The following is a 23,557-nucleotide window of genomic DNA, read 5'->3' as shown; positions in this document are numbered from 1 at the left end:
ATTGTTCAAAGATGCTGATGCCGTTTACCGTTTCAACCATGGCGCGAATTTAGCAATCATCGTCTGTCAGTATTTAATTTTCTAATTTCCCAGAATTATTTGTGAATTTCACGGTTGTAAAAATTCCGCAGTGAATATTTTTCATTTTGCATCATAATGCGAGGTAAGGACATTTTCTTTACTCTGTACCGCCCGCTATCACATCACCGGCATGACGATTTTGTTAGGTTATGTCTAAACCTCTTTTTCGCTCTTTTCATTAATTTTTCAAATACTCACTAGGTATTCTGACTTAAATGGAATTCATGATGAAATTACTTTAAATTATCTCCAAATTCAATGACTCGTAAGTCGCACAGCTTTCAAGGTGTGGCCAGAATGCATGCAATGGTCTTAAGCGCAAGCAAGCGCAGCACCGTTTTCATCTAACATGGTTTTTACTGCCAAACTTTTAAGGAGAACAAGCTCCTACTACTGTTCAAGTGGTCTCTGAATTCTCTGAAAAGTTCTGTTAATCTGGACAAGTTCCCTTGGATAATGTAATGAATTGATCAGAAATTTGTTCAAGCCTCCTTTGATCCAAATGCTATGTGACCGTTAAAGCTGTCATGGGAAATTAGATTTTTCTTGAGTTTGAATGAGTAGTGCAGTTGAATGCCCAACATAATCATTTGTTCAATACCTCTTCGATTTGCTCACTAAATATACCTTGACAAGAGTTTGACTTGAAAAGATCAAAATATGTATTGATTTCCTCAAAGTGTCTTTTCATTCCTTTATGGCAGGCACCATTTATTTTATTGTGTCTCAATATCATGCAATGTACATATCTTGATTAAGTTAACTTTCTATCACTTGTTAAAAATTTCTTAAATTTTCAACACTTTATTTTGCAGATTCGGAAGATCTTTGGACTCCTTTCAAAGACTTGCAAAGTCTAGTGGAGGGAGCGATACTGAAGTCTGGCAGCCACTTGTTTGAATTACTGCGGGAGTCACTGAACAAAAACAAACAAAATTTGTTGAATCCTCTGAAAAATCCTGTAAGTTTTAACTTGTGAGTCAATTGCACTGATGCTGAATATTTTATCATTTGACGATTTACGGTTGACATCTGCACTAGGTAGAGGCGTCATCAAATTACCTAGTTGGCATTTGTTTACACTCCGCTTGAAGCAACCATAATGCAATCGTCCAAAAGCGATCGAGGATTGACTATGCTTGCGATCGGACCGCGTTCAATCCTTGATTGCTATTGGACAATTGCATCTCAGTTGCTTGCAAACGAAGTGTAAAAAAATGCCATCGTATCTGACGACACCTCTAGCAAACACATGGTATGACCAAATCAGCATCAAGTCATATTTACAATTGGATGTATTTGTGCCAATGGAACTGTGTGCATTATGACGTGAGCTCTATTACGCATATATTCTTATGAGTCTCCGGGTCATGTCTTAATGCACATACTTAGTTCTGTTTGGCAGAACTACGTCCAATTTGTAAACATCATTGTTAAGGAGTTTGGAAGGAGACCTCTTTTCAACTGGTTGAGCTGTAGCATTCAGATTGCAGATTTTGACACTTCAGGACTTTGGGCCTCATCTCCAGTCATTCCAGGGACAAGAAAATTTTTGAATCATGTGATTCGCGTCCCTTTATGCTCTATTGAAAAATACTCAGAGCCCTGGCCTAATTTTTCAAGGCTTCAACCCTAGCGAGGCGAAAACCTAAAATTGTGACCCAAATGCTGCAATATGCCCAAAGAGGGTCAGTGAATAAACAAATAAGTTATCAGGTGATACTCTAGAACATTTGAATGCAATTAAGCTCCTCTGGCACTCAATTTTTCTATCAATAACTGAGTCGGGACAAAATCTCATAACTAATATATTTTTGTATATATATTTAATGATAATTTAAACAGATAGAAAAGTCTGATGAATGGAAGTACTGATGTATTTCACTTTCATGCCTATGCAAAGTCAGCTGAGCATAAGTGTTTGCTACTTCAGCAAAAAATTATGCCTAGTTACTTAAGTAATTTAATATCTTTATACAATAGAATATTTGCTCTCAACATGAAAACTAAACTGTTTTTTTTTGTCCTCCAGCCAAAAAATGCCAAGAATCGAGAAGAGTTATTGAAAAGTGTCACAGAAGGAATTACTTTACCTGGCATCGGTCATGAGATTTTGCCACAGGAACTCGTCGATGAGGCAATCATCATCTCTGATATGTATAACCTCAACGAATATTATGCTTTGGATTTGCTTTGCACTGGTAAGAAACTTAAGATCTTAAGGGCCTAGCACATGTAATTTTTAAGAAAACATTTTTATAGTCACTTTAATCTTTTCAATGTCTTACAGACGCTACTAGTGCCGTGTCTCAGGAGGCAGCACGTATTGGATCATTCTCATTGGTAGCATTAAAAGAGGTTCTGTCATTGTCCTCATCTTCGGTTAGAGCCAATTTGATACATCTAAGTAATGGAAAATTCCCATGATGACATCACTACAAGGAGGGTCTATCCACTGGCAAAATTTGTGAAAATAGTCAACTTACAAGAGCATATCTGTATAACTACTTTTTCCCTCTGTAAACTTCACCATGAAGAAAGTCCTTTTTGCCTTTTTAACATCTGGTCGATTTCATTGTCTGATTATTTTTAAATATTTTTATTCAAGCAAAGAACAAGCCAACAAAAAAGGAAACTCCATCTTTTTGTGAATAAAAAATTACTTTATTTCATTCTCGCTGTTGTTCATGTAGAAGTAGAATTAGAGACAAATCTATCAACCTTTCTTTTTTCAGCCTCACGCCAAATGCCCAATCATCCAGGTCTAACGAGAGGCTTAGTTGCTGTTCTCCTGTATTATGATGGCCGAAAAGCACTAGTAAACGCTTTGCAAGCCCTGATCCAGGCTCGGGCTGGCTTGCTTTGGGCAACTGACAGTTTGCCACAAGTCACCGAATTTATAACAGCATTCACCGATTCCTTAGTTGCAGATGGTCTTTTAGAAAACATCATTGGTAAGTCAAAGTTCTCTCGATTTTTTTCGCAATTTTATCTGATTTGTTTCTCCTGGTGGAGAATATTCTTTGAATCTTTTCCAATAACTTTAAGCATAAATTGCTGCATCATATAAACACTGCCCAATGGAAATTGTTACCGAATGTCGTAAGGTATCAGTCATACACCAAATTTAACTCCTGAGATTGTTTTTTGTTTGATCCAATTGTTTTGATCTCAATCCCTTTTATTTTTTTCATCAGGAATACTGGACACTCTGGATTTGGCCAGAGAAATATCTCTGCTGCAGTCAAATCGAGCACTAGATGGGCCTAAACACTGTCATCAAGTTACTGAAATTTTCACTGGAATTAAATGTTCTCTCGCTAACATAATTTACCTTCACTCTGCACAGTCTGGCCTCTCAAAGCAAACAACCATGATGTAAGCGAAAATCTTCGATACTAAGCTTAATATAATTTTTTAAAAAATTTAGCCTCCCAACACTAATTGAACACTGCTGCACTAGAAATATTTTATCCAAGTATAGCTGTGAATCATTTCTGATTCATCTCGAGTAATACAGAATTTATTTCTGCTAGTTCTTTTAGCAAATTGAAAAATCTCAATATCATTGCAGCTTTTATAAAAATGTGTTAGAAAAACAGTAGCCAGTCTATCCTAAAGCAAAGATGATGTGGCTCTAAAAGGGATTATCCATATAAGTACGTATAAGTACAAGTTGTGACTCATAACTACATTGTCTTCTTCATAACTTTTGGCAATAAAACTGAAGGAAATATGTACAAGTTTTAAGCTCTTTTGATTATGACTACATACAATTTTGATTCATCCATCAATTGTTCAGGAGCACTAAAAATTGTTATACTTTTTGTAATTTGGTCTCAGATTAAACATTTTGATGAGGTGCAATTTTCAAATAGAGGAACTTTCAGTCGCTTAAGTTTGAGCTTTGAAAATAATTTGTCTGAGTCGAAAAAATTGGACTGTCCAGGGAAAAAATTGATCTGGGTTTTTTCCATGTATCAAGGTTTTATTATAGATTCGGAGTTTTTATCTTCTGAAGAATTGTAATTTTTCAATATTATTGGTTCGAGTTAAAGGTTCGACAAAAATCATTTTTTTTTTCTGTAGTGTGCGCAACTAAAGTTGGTCACATTAGTCAGGTTTGGAAGCTGCACCTCAGCTCATGGAAAGTTTTTCAAATTTAATTTTATTCACAAATTCCAATTTCATTCAAGTGCCAAAGTTACCTTATCTTTTAACGGCTAATTTTTATCTTTTTTCAGTTTGATGGCCCACTTGCAGAATAATAGAATACAACCGGACGCAGATGGTGCTATTGATGATGTTTCATTAACGTTGACCATTGCATTGTTATACGCTCTTGACTTGAGCCTTTTTCAACGGAAAGATAATTCAGAAGGTCTGTTTTTTTTCTACTTCAGATAGCAATTCATGAGGTTTTTCTGGTGAAAATCCTGTGTCCAAGTGAGGTTGCAAATTTTCTCACATTTTACTCTTTTGAAACAGAATTAGCTGGTTTTACCTAGTGGAATTGACTAACTTAAAAAAAAAAAAAAAAAAAAAAAAAAAATTAATTTGTTTCATGAGACAAAAGGGTGGGCGAGAATTTTTTTACAATTTTTTTGACGTAAGGAAAATCTTGAAAAAGTGCCGTAATTGATCAGAATTTCAGTGGTTATATTTGACGGAAAATTTGCATCACCAATCGCAAACAGGACAGTGCTGTCATAGTGCTTGATGAATATAAGATTGTTACATTGGTTTAGTATAGGAAACTTTTTTCCATCTCTAATTACACTGAACTAATTTAGAGGCTGATTTAGCTCACGTAGACTTTGGATTATTATTGGTGAGCAGGAAGTTTGAATTGTTAAACCAAAAACGCTAAATTTTCATGTGCAAGTTGAATTTTGAGAAATTTTATAGTTCCACCGGTTTTGACTTGAAATTTTAATGAAGTAGCAAAGGTTGTGGTGCGCAATTTAGGATATTGTCTAGTGGTCCATCATTAGTTGTGTTATGATTGATAATTTCTAGCAAAAGTATATAGTGAAAGTTACAATACCCATCTCTCATTTTGTAATCATGGCTCAGTAATGAAGTGCTCAAAATGAAAATTAAAGGATTCTTTATCTAACATGAAAGCTCATCACAATTAAGTTTTACCCAATTATTTTAATCATCTGTTTCAGAACTAGTAAACATACTACCTTTATTGAGCGAAGAGGACTTCTTGCCTGCTGTCATCCGCGAGTTGACTCGTGTTGGACAAACTTGGAACTCTCCAGAGATTTTAGCGCTCGCCCGACTTGCCCTAGGCATCTCGCTCAACATTTTAAGATCAGTTCCGCAATCTGCTCTACCATCTTGTAAGTAGTAATTTTACTAATATTCCAGAAGAAAGTATTTCAAAGAAGAAGTTACCTGAAGATTTTAGCCATATTAAACATGAAGGGGAAAATGCAGTAACTTTGCAAACAAAAACAAACAACTTGTCACACATCATCTAGCCGACATCCTCAATTCTTTGCTTTCTAATTTAAGTTTCACAAGCAGAAATATTTTAGTTGTTTCTTTTTATCTGAGGAGCTGTGTCACATGATGACAGCTAAGTCAAGGGAAAAAAGTTGTGAAATTTCAGTACTCATCTAGATCAGACTCATTGGTACCAGTTAGCGCTGGAGTGAGTTTCAGACCTTCCGAACATTGCCTGAAGTCCATCATTTTTTTAAGTTGTTTAGTCTTTAGTCTTGGGTTCTTGTGGTCGAACTGGCGTGGATACATCGCATCAATGAAGTAATTGATCTCAGCAGATTTTAACATCTTGACAAAATAAGGGGGCGATAGCCGTTATGAATGAGCCCTTGCAAAATTCAGAGAAATATAAGCAGGATTCTTCTCGGACGTTGCATTTGATACAGTAATTGACCTCTGTATTGAATGCAATATTTTTTCCCGCAAGAAGCTCCATGTTAATCTTCCTTCCATTATCTGAATGTTTCAATTTTTTAGATGAGAATGATTCTTTAGGCCCATGTCTAGGAAGTAAAAATCTACCAAGATTTTTCACTTAATCAGAGCAATATATGGCATGCCAGTTCAACAACACCAAGAGCCTAGGACGAATCGCCTCGAGCTATTTTTCTCAAGGAACTACTCAATGAATTGATATCATTGTAGAAAATGTGTGTGCATTTTATCTCATATATCTCATAATCGATTCATTCAATATTCCCTTCTCAAAGCTTTTCATCTACTTGTTTCAGCTATTTGCGATGAAGATGACACGCTAATCTCCCTGGCTCTTGATGGCAAAGTCTTAGATTTTCTATACAACACTCTTCTATTGAACAAGAATATTTTCAAAGAAGTAAGTTTCCTGTTTGTCTCAATGGACTTCTATTTTTTTACTGTTAAGTCTCAATACAAGAAAGATCTTCGGACCAATGACTGTGCTCAACTTTCGTCATCTGAGCCTTGAGACCCTTTGAAAATTTGTTGCCTTTTTTTCTTCTCATCTATTTTTAAGGCAAAATGCATCCCATTACTCACAATAATTAATACTATTACCATTGGAGGAAAAATCCAACTACAATCATAACATCATAAGTTCGGCTAATGTGCACTATGACAGAAGTCTGATATCAATGAAGGTAAAGTTAGAATGATTTGCATTCAGCCTTATTGTTATCATGAGAGTTTGGATTTTCCTTGTTCCCAACTATATAATCAACGGTACTACTAGCAGGTATAAAATTTATCTTTTATTTTATTTACAAGTAAAAAGTGTTTCACGAATTGATTTTGAACTTTTCAGGAGTTTTACATAAGAAGAATACATCAGCTAATTACGGATTTGATAGCTCTATTTCCCCTGCGAATCCAAGAACTTAGGAATAGAGCAGAAGAAGTAGCTAGGACTAAACAAGCTCATATCCAGGTAGGGTTAAAATTGAACTTCCAAGCAACTGCTTCCTTTTAAATACCGTTTATTTTTATTCAATATTCTGAAGTTTTTCTGTCCACATGACAATTCATAAAGCCATTTCCAATGAGGAAATGAATAATATTAATGGGAAGCTTTCTCAAATAGATTGCAGTTCGATGCACATGCTGTTCAGGCAGAGGTTGTGATTTTGCCATTGTCTTTTAAAATTCAATGTAAAACTGAAAATCTCACGATCCTCTGAACACAATTCCCCCTCTTAGAGATATGCTGTTTGGTGTAACACTAATTATGACCAGTCTGAGAGGCAACTGTAGACAAGTTTCGAGTGACATTGTATCCAACATTAGTGCATCTAGACCTGTGATGGGCAGCTGTATGTTTATTGCTCAGTTTGGATTTCATAACTGTTTTAACATTGGGTTTTAACATTGTCATAACATTGGGAGTGATGTTAAATTGACAGATCAGGCTACCCTGTGTGCTGATGATATGAAACTCAAAATGTTCCCAAATTTACCTTTCCATATGATCATAACCAGCACTGAACAGTGCTCATCTCTGTATAGTAAAATTGCTCTAAAATTGGCTTTTTCTGTCTATTGTGAGATTTTCAGTTGTATATTTAATTATTGCATGCAAAGGAAAAATTGATGACTCCATCTCATCGATCAGTTCCTCGACAATCGTGATGATCCCATCCGCTGCCTGAAAAGTTCATCAAATTCCAGGATGATCATTAATAGTATCTAAAATGGTGCATTCCTACAAAGCCGTGTCACTATTAAATCTTTTCCTCTTGTATTTCTCATTCTTATCACTCATGGGCACATTTTTTAAAGTTTAATTCATATCCATCATGTTTATTGTAATCTTATTAGGAAGGGCTTGAGCCTCCCAGCAATTTGCCACACCACTTTGAACATTTGATGTTGGTTATTCATCGTCTTTACTCCTCTGACCCCCTTGACTTGCAACTCATGCTGGATTACTGGTATCCGCTGGAAGAAAGTTACTCAAAGGGTCACACGTATTCCTTCAAATCACCTCCAAGACAAGTAAGTACTAGTTTATATCATTATTTTTTTTTTACCTGTAGGCTATCCTATAACTTATCCCTTTGTTTAATTGCCTTGTGACATCAAAGTTTCTTGATTGATCGTTTTTGCTTCTAATAGTATTGAATTTGATATTGATGCTTTATCAGTCATCATTCTAACTTCAATGTGGGTGTGTTATATGGCTGAAAAATACAGTCACTGAAAATAGATCTAACATAAAGTAATAAGATAAGACAATAACATAACAAATAAGATATAGATTTGTATTAGATAATAAAGTATAGATTTAAGGTTGAGATTCTTAAGCCTTCTTGCCTTCGATTTACAATTTTTCTTGAAATTATGATAAAAAATGGATAAGTTTTTTTTTTCCTAATGGAGTTGGGTCTGTCAACGATGTCCGTAGAAGTTCTGAATGTTTTTTATTATTTGTTCCAGGTGTCCTTATTTAAATTTGTCCGCTCTGCTGGTGATCATCTTCCACCGATGTTATTTGTTCCTTATATTCAGATGTTAACATCTTTAGCATCTTGCGAACAAGCTGCGCGCCATATATTCAACCACATGAAACAAAATAATGAAATGCTCTCTTGGGATCACTTTTTTGAGTCATTTAATAGGTATGTTGTCTCAGTTATGCTATTATGTAGTATATTTGACAGTCAGAGGTGTGCTGTTTTATCATTAAGTCTGTGAATGTTTAGTTCAGGACCAGGCAATGATCTGGGAATTTTTAATAAATTATCAAGGCTACCAAGATTATTCATTGATAATTTTGAGTGATTTTATCATTTCTGAAATATTGTTTTAGTGTATTCTGATGAATATTGCCTATAGCCTGTGGCAAGCTAGGTCCATTCGGTTGGTCAAAGCTACCCAAGTAAACTGAAAAAGGGTACTAAGTCCTTGTAATCAACATGTATATTTAGAGTTTTTATAGTAAGTGCAAAGTAAAAAAGAAACTGCTGTTGGCTTTATAACTATTTTTTCCTGTGCGTTTCATTGAAAAATATGAACTTCATTTTAGGGCTGTGCGAGTACTCGAATTTCGAGTCGAGTCGAGCCGAGTATCGAGTACTCGACTCGGCTCGAAAGTTAGGTTAGGTTCGAGCGAGTACTCGAACTCGGCTCGAGTGTCAACAACACGAGTTTTTTCGAGTTTATTTCGAGTTTTTTTGAGCCGGAAACGCCGAAAGAGTCCAACTTCCAAATATTTCAATCATACTTCAACTAACGTTAGTTTTGCCATCATTTTACGATTGAATAACATCAGGGTCTCGTCGGCAAATTTCTACCATCCGCAGCGCCAACACGCTACCGCCCGGCGATTTCCTGCCGCCCGTGGTTTGTAAATACACGGAGTCATATGAGCGCATTTATGCGCGCGACCAATTTCAACCTGCGGCGGCGACCGCCGCTTGGAAGACTGAAAGTGAGCACGTGTTTTGGACCTTTTGCGCTCCAGATAAACGGTGTCGCGGCGGCAGAAAAAAGGTGCTGCGGCTACAAAAATATGGATCGCGCGATTCCAAAAAACGTCGCGGCGACAACTGCCGCCGGCGACACGGCGACACGAATTGCGTGCATAAATGGGCTCTAAAGCCTTCACTTGTGCCGCCCGAAGTTCCTTTGATGTACGCCGCAGATTAAATCACGTTTTAAAACTCGAAATTACTCGAACTCGACTCGAGCTCAACTCGGCTTGAGGGTCATTTTCAAAGCTCGAAAAAGCTCGAACTCGGCTCGACTTAGTGAAAAAATACTCGAACTCGGCTCGAATCCAAAAATCCAGGCTCGCACAGCCCTACTTCATTTACTTACCATATTTTTATTTCAAATGCTAAATTAAAACCCAAAATACTTAAAACGGCAAAATCCAAAAATTTAAAATTTTTGGTGGGAAAATGAGTTTGATTTAGTATTTAGCTCTGCAAAAAGTAAGTAATTTTTTTTTTTTTTTTTTTTTTTTTTTTTTTTAATATAATGTTAGATCTTTAAATATTTCTGGGTCATAATTAATTGATTGCACTCTATTACCACCGAAAAATATATAATAATTATAACCTGTAATATGTTGTCAGAAGCTTCCATTTTTATCAGTAGACCTTCAAGATTTACTATAGTGACCTGCCATGCATTTTACTCATATTTCTTCTCATCCTGTGTTGTTATAGATAATGGATTAATATTTCCTTCCTCTTTCTAAATTTTTACAGGTATTATTTCAATTTGCGTCAAGAACTGCCCTTGACAACAGATACTGTTTATCGCACCCGATCTCATCCTAAGGGTATAACACCTCTTGAGATCCAAGGACTACATGCTGTTTTAGGTCTCATCAAAACAGTTGCAACTCATGATGATGTGTCTCGTGTATCTTTTTGCGAAATCCCATCCTGGAATGTGATAAATGTTTTCATTGGATTGATCGGTTGTTCAGTTCAAATTTCCTTGAAAGCGGAGCTCCTCCGAACTCTAGCAGCTTTTGCAAAATCCTCAACCAATGCCATCACAATCTGGCACAGCCTGGAAGCATCTCAAATCCTGACAACCGTACCAACAACTTCTAATTATTCACCAAGAGGCCTACAGGTAAATAGAGATAAAATATGCTATCTGCACTTTGGAATATGTGGCAATTATTTTGATGTTTCAGTTTAGAGACTATACTAGTATACTATAGAAAGTAGTATACTTTTTAGTACTATATACTCACAGAAAAATTGGAATGTTATCCATAAAAATAATGTTTTTCCACTAAAAAGTGAATTCATTTGTTTTAGACCGAACTGGAAGAATTAGAAGCTAGAAATGAAGAATTTCCTCTCACAAGGGCAATGCTGGAGTTATTGGACAAATTAACAGACATTCCAGTTCCAAAAATGCTTGGAGCAGGGCTGAGGAATCCAGGATTTGATCCATATTTGAACTTCATAATGAATTTTGTATTTTTAAGATTCAACATCAGGCAGTACAAAAATCCTGCTGAGAAGGTATGTTTTCCTGATTTTTAAAATCCTCTACTTTTTTTTTCTTCTTTTCTTTTGATGTTGCATCTTTAATCCACAGCAACTGACAGAGCATTTTCATTACCAAATTGTGCTGTCAATTGTGGCCACACTCCTTAATAACTACGAATAATCAAAATCAAAATAAATTCAATATTACAATTTTTATAAACCTTAGAAACATTTCCTAAAATATAATGTTGGAAATTTCGTGATTCACACTAATTTGTCAAGGAAAATGATCATTTTGCTACTAAATGAGAATTAACAAGACGTAATCGGCTGGGCTTTTTCGGCCTTCGAAGTATCGCTTTTTGAAAAATAATATCAATTTTTTAGAATCATTTTGCATAGACAGATTCAAGAACAACATTCCTTTTGATTTATAACCTTGCTTTGCAATTGATGAATCTTCTGTCACTCATAACCCCAGGTGACACAACTATTCATGTCATCATGATATTAACCACAAACACTTGAAATTTGCCCTGTAGGTTATTATTTCAGTTTAAAGAGAAAGTTCATGTTGTCTGAATTTTTTTTTTTTTTTTTTTTTTACAGTGGGAAGTAAGTTGTAGCTGTATGAAGCTTATCTACAAACTTCTTGAGCAGTATGATCCTCAAGTTCAAGATTTCAGTGAAAGTAGAGTCGAAATTCACGGTGGAGGTTCTACTTGTGTCAACAGACCAGCCGGATATCATATAATGCTCAACATGTCAATGCAGTCAGAACTTCTAAAAATGGTGATTCAATTAAACCTCATTTTATTCTCTTTTTCTGATACTTGTAAGTAGAACACTTTTACAAGGAGGAAGAAAAAATAAAAAGATCTTAATCCCAGCCTAACATTAATTTTTCGAAGTTTTCACTTAAATAAAAGAAACTAATCTTTTCTTAAGGCTTAAAAAAAATGAACATTTTTTTTTTTTTTAAATTTACTTTTTATCTGGTTTAGCTTACTTTTTAAATCTATAAACGTATCACTCATTAGATTTGGCATCGTATACAGACTTCCTCAAGTAAAGTAGGAACAGAAAGTAATTTGGTGTGTTAAACACACAAAGTTAAAAAGTGAAACAAACAAGTGAAAAAATACTCAAATTGAGAGAACCAGACTTGCACAGGTCTATTTCATTGTAGGCATCTAGTTGAATGTTGAAACATGTGAAGGTATAACTAACGCCCAATGATTTTTTTCCCTCCAAATTTAGGTTCTCTTCCTTGTTGATGAAGGGTGCAACCTCCTTGATACATTCTCAATGTTTTCGGGCAAGAGCGACCTTGAACAATCAATGCTGTACTGTCTCAAGCTTCTGGAAAAAGTCTTGGCACTCACTCCAAAATTCTTGTTACTGAATAACTCAAACAGTTCCCCAGTGCTTCTCACCCCTATTTACAAGCTGCTCATGGGTATCAACCCTCGTTCAGGAAAACCCGATCATCTGGTCAATATAACCAAGTAAGTAACTCAGTCGGAACATTTTTCAAATATTTTTTTCCCCCAGGAAGAACTTACTCCATATATTTTATTCAGCCTCAGGTAATTTGCTAAGGTTAAAAGCTGTGAAAAATATAATAAAATAAACTGAAAACTAGTATTTTTTTTTTGCAAGTGAAATTCAGAAGTACATGAAGTTATTGACTGCCAACCTTGCAGACTTAATTGTGGTCACGCTTGAAGGGGGGAGACTGTCAAGTTGGTTTTTTTTAGAATCGTAAGACCCATGCATACAAACATGAAAATTATGCTGTATTTGCAAAGTTTCAAATGATTTTGAGCAAGAAAGTAACCAACACAAGTCATGAGATTAATGTGAATTTTGAAAAATTTGAAATTTTTTTCCAAGGTATATGAACTCTCTGTACCTCCTAAAATCCCTTGTAATGAGGCATGTGCTTAAAAAATATCAATTTATATTTTTTTACATTCTTGATTTTTAATATTTGATTGCTCTGATCTTGGCATTGAACCGTTTGTGTAAACAATTTCGGGAATGTTTCTTTAAAATAAACATACCAAGAATTGAAATATTGTTGAGGTTCAATATTTATGTGAGCCATTTTGGTATTGACTGTTCACAGGTATGTCACCTACAACTCATGGTTACCGGAGCATTCCTTAGCCGCTGTACAGATTCTGTTGGCTATGATGTCCCACTCATTTGCGCAATCGCATCTTGTAACTTTTTTCACTGCAACCCCTTCTTTGAGAGTTTCAATTCGACATGGCTTCGTCGAGTGTATGGACAGTGATGACTTAGATGTGGTAAATTACTATTCTACAATTTCTTTTTTTTTTCCCTCTTTCTTTTCATCTTCTTTCTTTGTCATTTTATGAACAATTCAATTCTGTAGTTGCTCGGCATTTATATAGTATTCTCATCTTAATTTCCTCAGATTTTTGAAAAATAAATCCCTCTTTTTTCAATTATTTGATAAAATCTGTAACTTTCAAAATAACAGCAATTTTTATAAGCTCAAAAGTGATCATGAATCAGCCGTACTTACTTATAAAAGACTATAAACTCCCGAAACAAATGACAATGTTCTGTCCCCTTTTGGGCTGAAGGGCCCAATACATCCTTCTTGTGGCACTAGTTGGACCTATGAGGCCAGCTTCAGCAATCCTAGGTCAACTAATGATTAACTTTCAACAGCTATGGGAAAACTTTCGGATGGAAAAGTATATTGCCTTTATAAAGATTTTTACACTGTCCACCATACTTTGCCTTTTTCTTCCATGTTTTTCTGGCATTGATGGAACGAACACGTAAAAGAACACAGTGACATGAAAGGTGTCTATCAGTCAGCCTGCCCTTCCCCCTCCAGTAGATTTTCCATTCTGAAAAATTTCAATAACTGACAATTGAACCTTGCCTCTCAGTTGTAAATAATGAATTCACAAGACGTATGTTATGTCAAAGTATTATTGATGATTTCTGAACAATTTTTACCATGCCTGTTTCAATGATGCCATTCACAACTGACTGTAGTATTTGAGTAGATTTTACTTTAGAATGAACAAAATTATTTAGGTGTGATGTCTTCATTAACAGAGGTGAAATCTCATTTTTAGGAGAACGTGGATGAGCAAGGAATGGGGGTAGTTTCAAAAACAAAAGAAGTTATTCTGAAACTCCTAATCAAATGTTTGAATCATCAAGCTCCAAACCTGACCCATTACCTCCTAGGATTTGATCTGAGCAAAGATATCAAAAGAACCGTCTTTCAACAACCAGGTAATACATTTTTTTATTTAAAGGAAAAAGCCAGTGAGAAGAAATGAAAGTCGTGAGCTTATTTTTATTTAAGACTTTGAAAGAATATGACGAAAGTATCTCCGTAAATTTTTAGTGGATATTTTGGAATGAGTGGAAAGAATTCTTACAGAATTGAAAGAGGAACGGCTTGTTCTTTTATTGAAAAAAAAAAAATTAAAGCATGAACTGAGGTTTGCAATGTTGCAAGCGGAGTTAGGTATTTTCTAACTTCAGCCATGAAATTGCAATCACCATGTAACCACTTGCCCAACTCAGCCTTATTGACGCCAAATTTGAATTTTATGTACAGAATGGTTGCAGTCAGAGAAAATCTGGCAATCTGGGAAAAGGAAGGGAAGAACCTAGGGTTAGAAAAGTGGGTTAAAGAAAACAAAATGACTAATAGTCTGGAGAAAATCATATGCATTAAAGTGGAAAATTTTTATATGTTGTGTGATGATGTAAACAGCTTCACGTTTGTCTCAATTTGGTTGAATCTTAAATGCTTAAAATTATTATTCATCATTCTGTATTGTATCAAAAGTTATGAGATTTTTTCGAAAACTGTCTCGGAATACCTTGAAAATTTAGGGACCTTCAATTTTTAAATTCGATGACCACCTGGTATGATAATTTTTTAAAAGTAAATTTGAAAATACTGACTTCTTTTTGCTACAAATTTCAGTCAAAGTGAACTAATTGTGGAATACTATTTTTCTTGCAAGGTTACTTGGGGCATCCAAGGACATGTCTCCATTCACTTCTCTCTCTTCTTAACAACTCTCTTCTTGAGCGAAAACAACTTTTTTGGCCTCCTATTCATCCGAGATTGGTTGAAAAAGGATATCATGTTTTGTACACCCTCTGCGCTAATGCCAAAACAACAGAGCCAGTCTTCCGATTTTTACGCTCTTCAAACGATTTTATCGACAAACATTTATCAAGCTTACCATTCCCATGTCAAAACTCTCGTAAGTACTGCACCAAAATCCGATTTCTCTCTAAGTTATTGTTAGTAAGTAGAATCAAATTTGATTTATATGCTTGTTTCTAGTAAGACCTAGCTCTTTGTTTTCATCCTAATTAAAAATATAACTTTTGCCCTGCACCATTTCTAAGCAAGTTGTGAATTTTGGTAAATTTTTCGCTTGTCTTGAATGAAAGACTCATTAACGTGATGAGATCTAAAAAACGATACCTAGTTTATTAATTTCTCTCTTTTTTTCTCCTCTTTTCTTCTCTTTTTGGACATCATCATCTAAAATTCAGTTTATTTATCTAGTTAGTTCATTTATGTATACAATGGAATGTATCATTGCATGAAACTTTTTTTCATGAAAATAGCTTAAATTCTTATCATTTGTAAAATAAGTTTGAAGAACTAACTCTGTCAATTCTCCTAGAAATGTTTTTAGGGTAAATTAGAAAAGCTCCATCTTACTGGTTTAAAATCAGATGTGAGCTTTTTACCAATTGATTTATATTTTTTCCTCGCAAAAATTTGATGAATGATTTTTTTGTTTTAAAGCCACTATCTTGAATCAGATGAGCTGGTTGCTCAAAACGGTTGCCATAGAAATCAAAGTGCTCACAAATAATGATCAGTTGTCTCAAGTGACACATCTGCTCAACCTGCTTACAAGAAATGAAGATCATGTGGAGCCATCTCAAGAATTGACGCTTGACTCGGTAGAGGTATTCAGTCTAAGTCATGACCCTGGCCTACGACGGAAGAAAGAAGCTGAAAAGAAGTGCCTACTGCGGAGGTTGCTCAACCTTTTGAAATTCAGCCATGATTCAGTTCAGCAACCAAACTGGAACTACTTTGAACCATCTATGCTTGAGAAGGTTAGCTTATTTTAATGGAATTTTTTATACTGTGCGGGGCCGACCATAAAATATGTCATGCTCTAGGAAGGAAGAAAGAGGAGTCAAGGAGATTGTTGTGCCCATTTTGTTTTTACAAGTTACAGTTTAAGGATCTCCGTCACAAAGGAGCCCTGAAATCCAAAGTTTACTGTTACGTTTATTATGAAAGGTTCCTAACATTCTTGATTGAATAATACATATCTAAAAAATGGTAACTGAAGCTTTCAAGTGCCCACTGATTTTTAGGTTAGACGAACCAAAAAAGGAGAGCTATTAAACGTTGAATTTTTTATCCTATATAAAATGTTGAATAGCTTTAAAGGCACTCATTCTTTCTATCAACAGAGCTTGAATTTTGCACAACAAGTGTCTCATGAAAAGTACTTAGTACTTCATGTCTTAAGTGCTTGAAAAATCAGACAACTTCTCGTTCGAAGAGCTTGAACAGTCAAGAAATTCTAAAATTCAAGGAAAGTTGTCACCGTTTAATGCAAGGAATTAAATGCAAGCTTCAAAAATAATTTTTTACATCAAAGTACAGATTGAAGGCAACAGGGTTGGTGGGTTGCCTTTTGATGTCTAAAATCAGTGAAATTTTATTTACAATCTTTTGGCTTCAACCTAAATCTCTGTTGCTTCACCCGCAGGTCATCAATCAGTGTCAGGTGCCAGTGAGTAACAACAAAGTGAAACTCATCAATGTGAAGCAACTGCACCAAGTCCTCATTGATGAGTTGTCAACCGTTCAAAACGGCTCTACTGTTGGCCAAAGACAGCTCATACTCCAGGAGATCGAGGATGTTCTCGTTTACGCATTGAAGTTAAACGAGAGCAGGTGTTTGGCTGCGTCAACTGTTCAGTACTTTGATGCATGGCGTCAAGTAACTGGTATCATTTTTGCAGTTGCACCGCTCTCGCTCTTCAGTTTCAATGACAGGTTCCAGTTACTGTTGGAGATAATGAATGACATGTTAAACCAGGTCTGTAGCTTCCTGAACTGCTTACCTTCTATAAAGGGAAAAGGGAATTCATAACTCTACTGTAGTTGTGTCTTGCTTGGGTTGTTGTAAATATTCAAGAGTTCCTCTGTAGCAAAGAAACCTTGATTGAATGTTTCAATGATACCTCTGTATGATTGTAGTGGTGATAGTAATGTGATATAGATAGTGTGGAATGAAGAGAGGGAGGTATTAGATAAAGAAGGATGTAATGGGATAATTCAACCAGCAACCAAAAGAGGACCAGTATAAACAACGAAATTCCATGTAAGTGTCATTCTACAAATTGCATGTGGTAATTAGTGGCAATCTTGCAAGGTGGCAACACCGAGTTCGATCCATGCAAACATCTGTAACATGATTGATATTTATCAAGGCAGAATACCGCATTTACAATCAATTGTTTTTAATAGAACTAACTTGTCAACACACATGAATCAAGCCTATCATGAAAAAATATAAGTATCAGCTTGAAGATGGAGAGGTTTGAATTATGAATTTCTTATTTCCTAAGATCAGAAGAAATGAACCTCAAAGTTAAAATGAGAAATCAAGGTAGTCCAGAGAGTGTGTCCGTTGGTAAATGCTTAAGATAAGTGTGAAAAAATTTAATAGTTTTTAATTTTGAATTTCAGAGGAAAGTAGGGAACGTGTCTTTGGAAATGGATAATCTGGCTAGTGGAGTTGTTCTGCTGCTACTTGTTGATGCAAGACGCAATTATATACAAATTACCAAGTCAGCAATAAATGAAGCTAAAAAAGTATCATTTTTCAAGTCGTATACGTCAATTTTTCACTCTGTTATTGATTCCATAATATCCTGGATTATAACCTCAGGTAAGAATCTAGAGTATTTATTCGTTAATCACAATTCAGTACATTAAGTGCACCACTGGTGCAGGCTGGAATGCTAACGGCGTGTTGCTGAGCGTCTACACACTCATAGTGACAATCCCATATTACCCTAAGAAAACGTCTGTTAGAACGCTGAAAAATTCACTTTTCAATCCTGTTTTTCTGGATAATGGCACTTGGAAAGTTCGATTCTAAAAGCTCTTCGTTTTATGGAGGTTGTTTAAATCATCCTATTGAATAATGACAAAATTTAGACTGCATTGAATAGCTTTAGATTGCCGTGCAGGGTATTTCTGAGAAAATAGGCAAGCTAGCGTCAAATTTAAGTCATTTCATAAAATATTATGAAATAATTTCTGTATTTTAATCAGTTATTAAAAGAAAACAATTTAGAGTCTGTGACATGATTTTTTTATTAGTTTTTTACCGTACTATATTCTTATTTCAGGAGCAAAAGCACAAATGATCCGTTGTAATCTATATGGATCTTTGCTCAACTTTCTTCATTTCTGTGAAGAAGAAACCAAACAAATCAGTGCCAGAAAAACCGCTGAAGACGTTGAAGTGAATGAAGTAGATGAATTTTTCATGAATAGAATAAGGAAGCTTGGAAGCAGTATCAGTGAAACCTCTCGCTCGCCTGGAACAGATGTCATTTTAAATTTGTGCAAAGAGCCATTATTTCATGTCTTGTGCCAGGATAGCACAAGCGGACATGACATCTGCAGAGTAAGTCTAGATTTTATTTTATCTTCTATCACCATTCACCTGCGCCCCTTGAGCCTTAGCCTAAGCCTTAGCCCCTTAGCCAAAGCCTTATACTACATATATTCAGCAACCAAGTAACATTCAAAACTATAATTTAAGGATGAGCTCTCTTGTCTGCAGTAACTCAGTGTATTTTACTTTTAACTCCTTCTTTTAACTTGTATTCTGATTGTAAGTGAAGGTGTGATCAATTTTCCCTCTGTTTCACCCCAATATTTTTCTTTTTGAGTTAACTTCAATTGTATTTAGCCTCTTCATTTTCATATCATTCTAAAATTTAATCGTAGTTTCCAAGTTTTCATCAGGCAAATTATCTGTGGAACTTGGTTGCTAGATTGATGTTGGCACTATATTAGTTAAAGTTCGAATTACGCAATTAAGTTGACTCTGTCAAGTCTAATTATTAACACTAATTTGTATTTGATAATCCAGTGCGACAACAGTTCCTCTTTTTGTCGTAACCTTCTTCTTAGTCAAATGTTTTTCCTGTCAGCTAACTCAGATTGCAACCATCTTTATTTTTTTATTTATTTATTTATAAGTTTATTTCACTATTCTTTTCTTCAACTGTTTAAAAAATGTTTACCAATATTCTGTTTTATCTTCCAGATGCTGGCGCTCTCATGTCTAGACCTCCTAGTCCACACCAATCCTCAATGGGTTTCAATTCTGTCATCAAGAGGTTTTATCAAATACCTCGTGGAATGTCTACTGGAATCGGATGAAGAGCTACAAGGCCTACTTTCTCCATCAATAAAAACTCTTCGCCCCTGTATGTCTATGAAGCGAAGATGGCCCTTCTGTGTCGCATAGCCACAACACCGTTCGGAGCAGAGCTCATTCTCGAACAAAAAGCACTCGGAGCTCTCAGTGCGTTAGAAGTGTTCAATGCTCACCCAGACATTCTGTCCTATACATCTGCATCCATGGACATAGATTTTCTTCCCAGCATCGCCATCCGATATCTTCAACTGTTAACACCTGCACTAGCCTTGTGCCGAGTCGTTTTGATCACGCTTGGGAAGCACAATGAATCTGCTGTTCTTCAAGTTTTTAGTTTTATTTTAAGCCATAGTGATGCAATCGCTCAAATCCTTAGATCAGGAAATCCCTTCTTACGGTTACCATTCTTGAAAGAGCTTGCACAAATCACAGCTCTTATAGCTTTCACAACAAACCAAACAGTGAATGATGACTTGGAATATGATGTTAGTCAAGAGAACCTCTCTCATTTGCATAGGATAAAGAAGTTGATGTTTAGTTTAGTGCCACGTTTTGTAATCTCAGATTCATTAATTCGTAACATCAACACAACCAGGACAGATGTTAAAAAAGGGAAAAGCGAAGTCGTGTGTAATGTTTTAGAGGTAGCAGGAAATTTGTTGATGTACGTTAGGAATTTGACCACTTTGAGTAGTGCGGATAGGCGATTGACTACGCCTGTTTTAGTGCCTGTTTTTAACGATACCCTCAGGTCAGCGGAAGATATGGACGTCGTAACCAAAGATCTGAGCCTAGGAGTCATTGTAACACAGCTTGTCCAATGTGTTGCACATTATCATCGAGAAAGGGCGAACGTCAACCTCCTTAGCAGCACACTGTCCTCAGTTCCATCCCTCACTTCCACAGCTCTACAAGATGTAAGTTCCCTTTCTTTGTTTTCCTCTTTCGCCTGAAACTCTTTTCCTGAAATTGACGCCTGAATTTGAAAACATCTCAAAAATTGAAATCATTTTTTTCTTTTTCAAGACAGAGGTCTAATTTTCAACTGCAACTTTAATGCAACATCGGAAGTCTCAAAATAATTCCTCTAAATTTATCTGACTTATAAATGGGATTGATGTCAAGAAAACTCTTTGCCCCCATGAAAAGTGGCAGAGAGTGATTTTTTATCCTTTTTCTCTGTTGAACTCATCGAAAGCTCTGAAACGTTAAACAAAATAGAAGTCCGAAAAAAGTCTTAAAGTATCTAATTTTGTTGAGAGCAAGGATTTTGAAGCCTTGGCAAGACCTTATTTTGGTTTTAAAGCTGTCTTAAACGACAATGAAGACGGGTAAAACAATTGTTACGTACCGAGAAGGCATTAAAATATTAGATTACACTTAAAGCAGATAGTGTCATGGTAGCAAAGCGGTACTTACGCCATATTTTGACTGACAGACTCAGAGCTCTCTGTGCGCTAGGCGTCAGATCTGTTTCTGATACAATAGAAACGGTAAATAGTTATCAATAATCAAAAAATGTGCTGGGCGCTGCACAGAAGTCTTTGGTTCTCCCGAATTCTCGTGGTCTAAAATTGACTTTAGCTCTGCCACTTCTATTACCAATCCTTGCTCGTTATTTGTAAAATATTACAAGAAAGTCAAAAACCCCTCTGAGAAATTGAACTCAAAAACTCAAGAATTGCCAGAATTAGTCTTGTACTATCATAATTTTTTGATGACTATTTTGCTTTCAACTATACATTTTCTAGTTCAGAATTTAATGACATTTTTTATTGTTCCAGTATCTTCCGGAAGGCTCGAAGAATGTTCAAAGTCTAGAAGAATTACAATATCTAGCATCAACAGAAGTTTCGGAACGATTGGCTGACAAGAAGTTGGAACTAAGTCGCTGCTTGTTTATTATTGAACACTGCTTCTACTTGATCTGGTCTCATTTAGATTATTACATGCTGAGAGCCATCCCATCTACCTCCTATGGCATCTCTTTGAAACCATCTCCTCTTCCGAGTAAGAAATTAATACATCACATAGAACTTATTAGTCATTACAGTAAAACCTTGATATAATAACCTTTAATCCAATAGCATTTTTGACATGAAGACAATTTTCGCGTCCAACACTATTTTATCCATCATCTTTTTTTGTCATCAGTTGAGTTTTGTCTATTAAATGGAAACAATGTTTCTTGCTTAGCTTGTCCTCAATTGAGTAAATTTTTGAACCGACTCTAATACATTTTTTTCTTTTTTACAGATTCTAAAACTCCAAAACAAATGAGCGATATCACATGGAATGTTTCAATCAATGAAATTAGGCAGCTGAAGGAAGGTTTGACCTCCATATTTAATGAAACCTTCTGTAAAAGTTTGGTTGAACTTTCAGAGGTAAGGATTCCGATTGAAGATTTCATTAATATAAGGCTTTGTTTTCCCCTTAACTGGAGTAAAAACTCATGATATAGAATAATGTCTTGTGATCTGGTGCTATATTAAATATTTAAGTAAGTACATGACTCAGAACTTCAGTAGGGAATGTGTTGCTACCTCAATTTTATAAGTCATGAAAATAATTTCTCCTCTATCAACCGCACCCAAGAGAATACTAAACTCGATGTTTCTTTTTTAGTCATTGAAGCATACAGTCGTAACTTGTTGTAACGTTCCTCAAAGTAACATCGGGCCCCCTCATTTTCTCTAGTACCTGCTGCCCATTTCTCGTTAAAGTGTTGTTCGAAATAACGTCCGTCTCTCTTTTTTCCCTCCAAAAACGTTACAGCAAGATAAGACAGTATAAAAATGATCCATTTATTCTAAAACCATAGTAATTCGCTAGAGCTTCATGTTTCTAATTTCTCCTATTTTGTTTACAGGAAGAAACTTCTACAAATAAAGGTTTCATTGAGGCTTTGCTGAGGAGGTTGAAAAAACTTCTTCAGTTTGTTCCCGAAAAACCTGGATCTTTCATTACAAACGGCACTGCTGACAAATCATTAACTCATTAACCAATTGTTAAAAATGGTGATCAAGCACCGAAAGTGAAAATTAAGTGAGATTAGTCAAATTATTTTCTTACGGTTTTGTATCTAATTATCAGAAAAGGAGCTGTCTAGGAACAAATTTATTATTAACATTTTAAAGCTTCAAAGAACATGTAAAGAATTTTTACTCTCCTTCAAATAGCTCATTAAAATTTTTTTGTGTCTATCAGAAAAAATAAAATTTCAAATTGAAGCCCTTGCAAAATGAATGGTTATCTGTACATTCCGTGTAATAGTTTTTTCATGAAATATTTTTGTACCTTTCTAAGCCATACTTTCTGTAATAGTTTTCTGATTTACGATTACACTGAAATTGATTTTCTTTGTATGTAGAAAATCGTGATTGCTTTGAAATGTGATCATAAAAGATACCCACGTCACAAATTCAAACATCTTAAGAAGAAATCTCCTGGTGAAACAATATTTCTCATTCAAGCATTTTGAAAATAGTAAGGAAATGCTTCGAAGGTTTTGATCCCAGAGAAACAACCTAACTGGGGAATGATAAGAATTGGCTGCATAAAATGTGTACAATTCATCTGCTAAAAGTATTCTACAAGAGAGAATATTAGAATTCATCCAACAATACCGCATTGACTTATTTTCCTCCAATTACCATAGTAGGATTGTCTACCATGGCTTTGGCTTTTAGCTGCACAACATTGGATTTTTTTAAAAATTTTATAAAATAACATCCTGATTTTCAAAATGTGTAACTGACTGAATTAGTAGGATTTGAATAAAGAGTCATTCTCTTTTTTTAAAGCTGAAAAACTTCTGAAGTCAACTACATATTATTAATTAATGGTAATATGCAACAGTTACACTAGTTTTTAATTGTATCAAAATGGTTTAAAACAAGTATGTTTTTGGCCAAAATAGAATTGTAATTTTCTGTATAAATTTCTGCCTGATCACATATTGTCTGATTTTTTACATTAAAGTCAATGTGAAAGGAAAAGAGA

The 23,557-nt window shown here is 35.3% G+C and overlaps 1 protein-coding gene across 1 annotated transcript; it reads left to right on the top strand.

Annotated features, from left to right (window-relative positions):
* Positions 1–9: 9 nt before the first annotated feature.
* Nup205 (nuclear pore complex protein Nup205) lies at positions 10–23,553 on the top strand. The gene is given in 27 exon segments (XM_019057346.2): positions 10–163; positions 897–1,042; positions 2,114–2,282; positions 2,817–3,035; positions 3,279–3,459; positions 4,326–4,462; positions 5,256–5,432; positions 6,330–6,433; positions 6,881–7,003; positions 7,891–8,067; positions 8,509–8,690; positions 10,287–10,662; positions 10,854–11,063; positions 11,640–11,822; positions 12,291–12,538; positions 13,162–13,345; positions 14,156–14,318; positions 15,065–15,310; positions 15,868–16,187; positions 16,856–17,188; positions 17,842–18,043; positions 18,510–18,790; positions 19,439–19,592; positions 19,595–20,469; positions 21,337–21,562; positions 21,809–21,939; positions 22,425–23,553. Coding segments are annotated over 27 exon segments (5,886 nt in total). The 5' UTR covers positions 10–156; the 3' UTR covers positions 22,557–23,553.
* The last annotated feature ends 4 nt before the right edge of the window (positions 23,554–23,557 follow it).

The sequence above is a fragment of the Bemisia tabaci genome, chromosome 6 (assembly GCF_918797505.1).
Source record: "Bemisia tabaci chromosome 6, PGI_BMITA_v3".
NCBI lineage: Eukaryota > Metazoa > Arthropoda > Insecta > Hemiptera > Aleyrodidae > Bemisia > Bemisia tabaci.
Note: the sequence above shows the minus strand (reverse complement) of the source record. Positions and strands in the feature narration are given on the sequence as shown.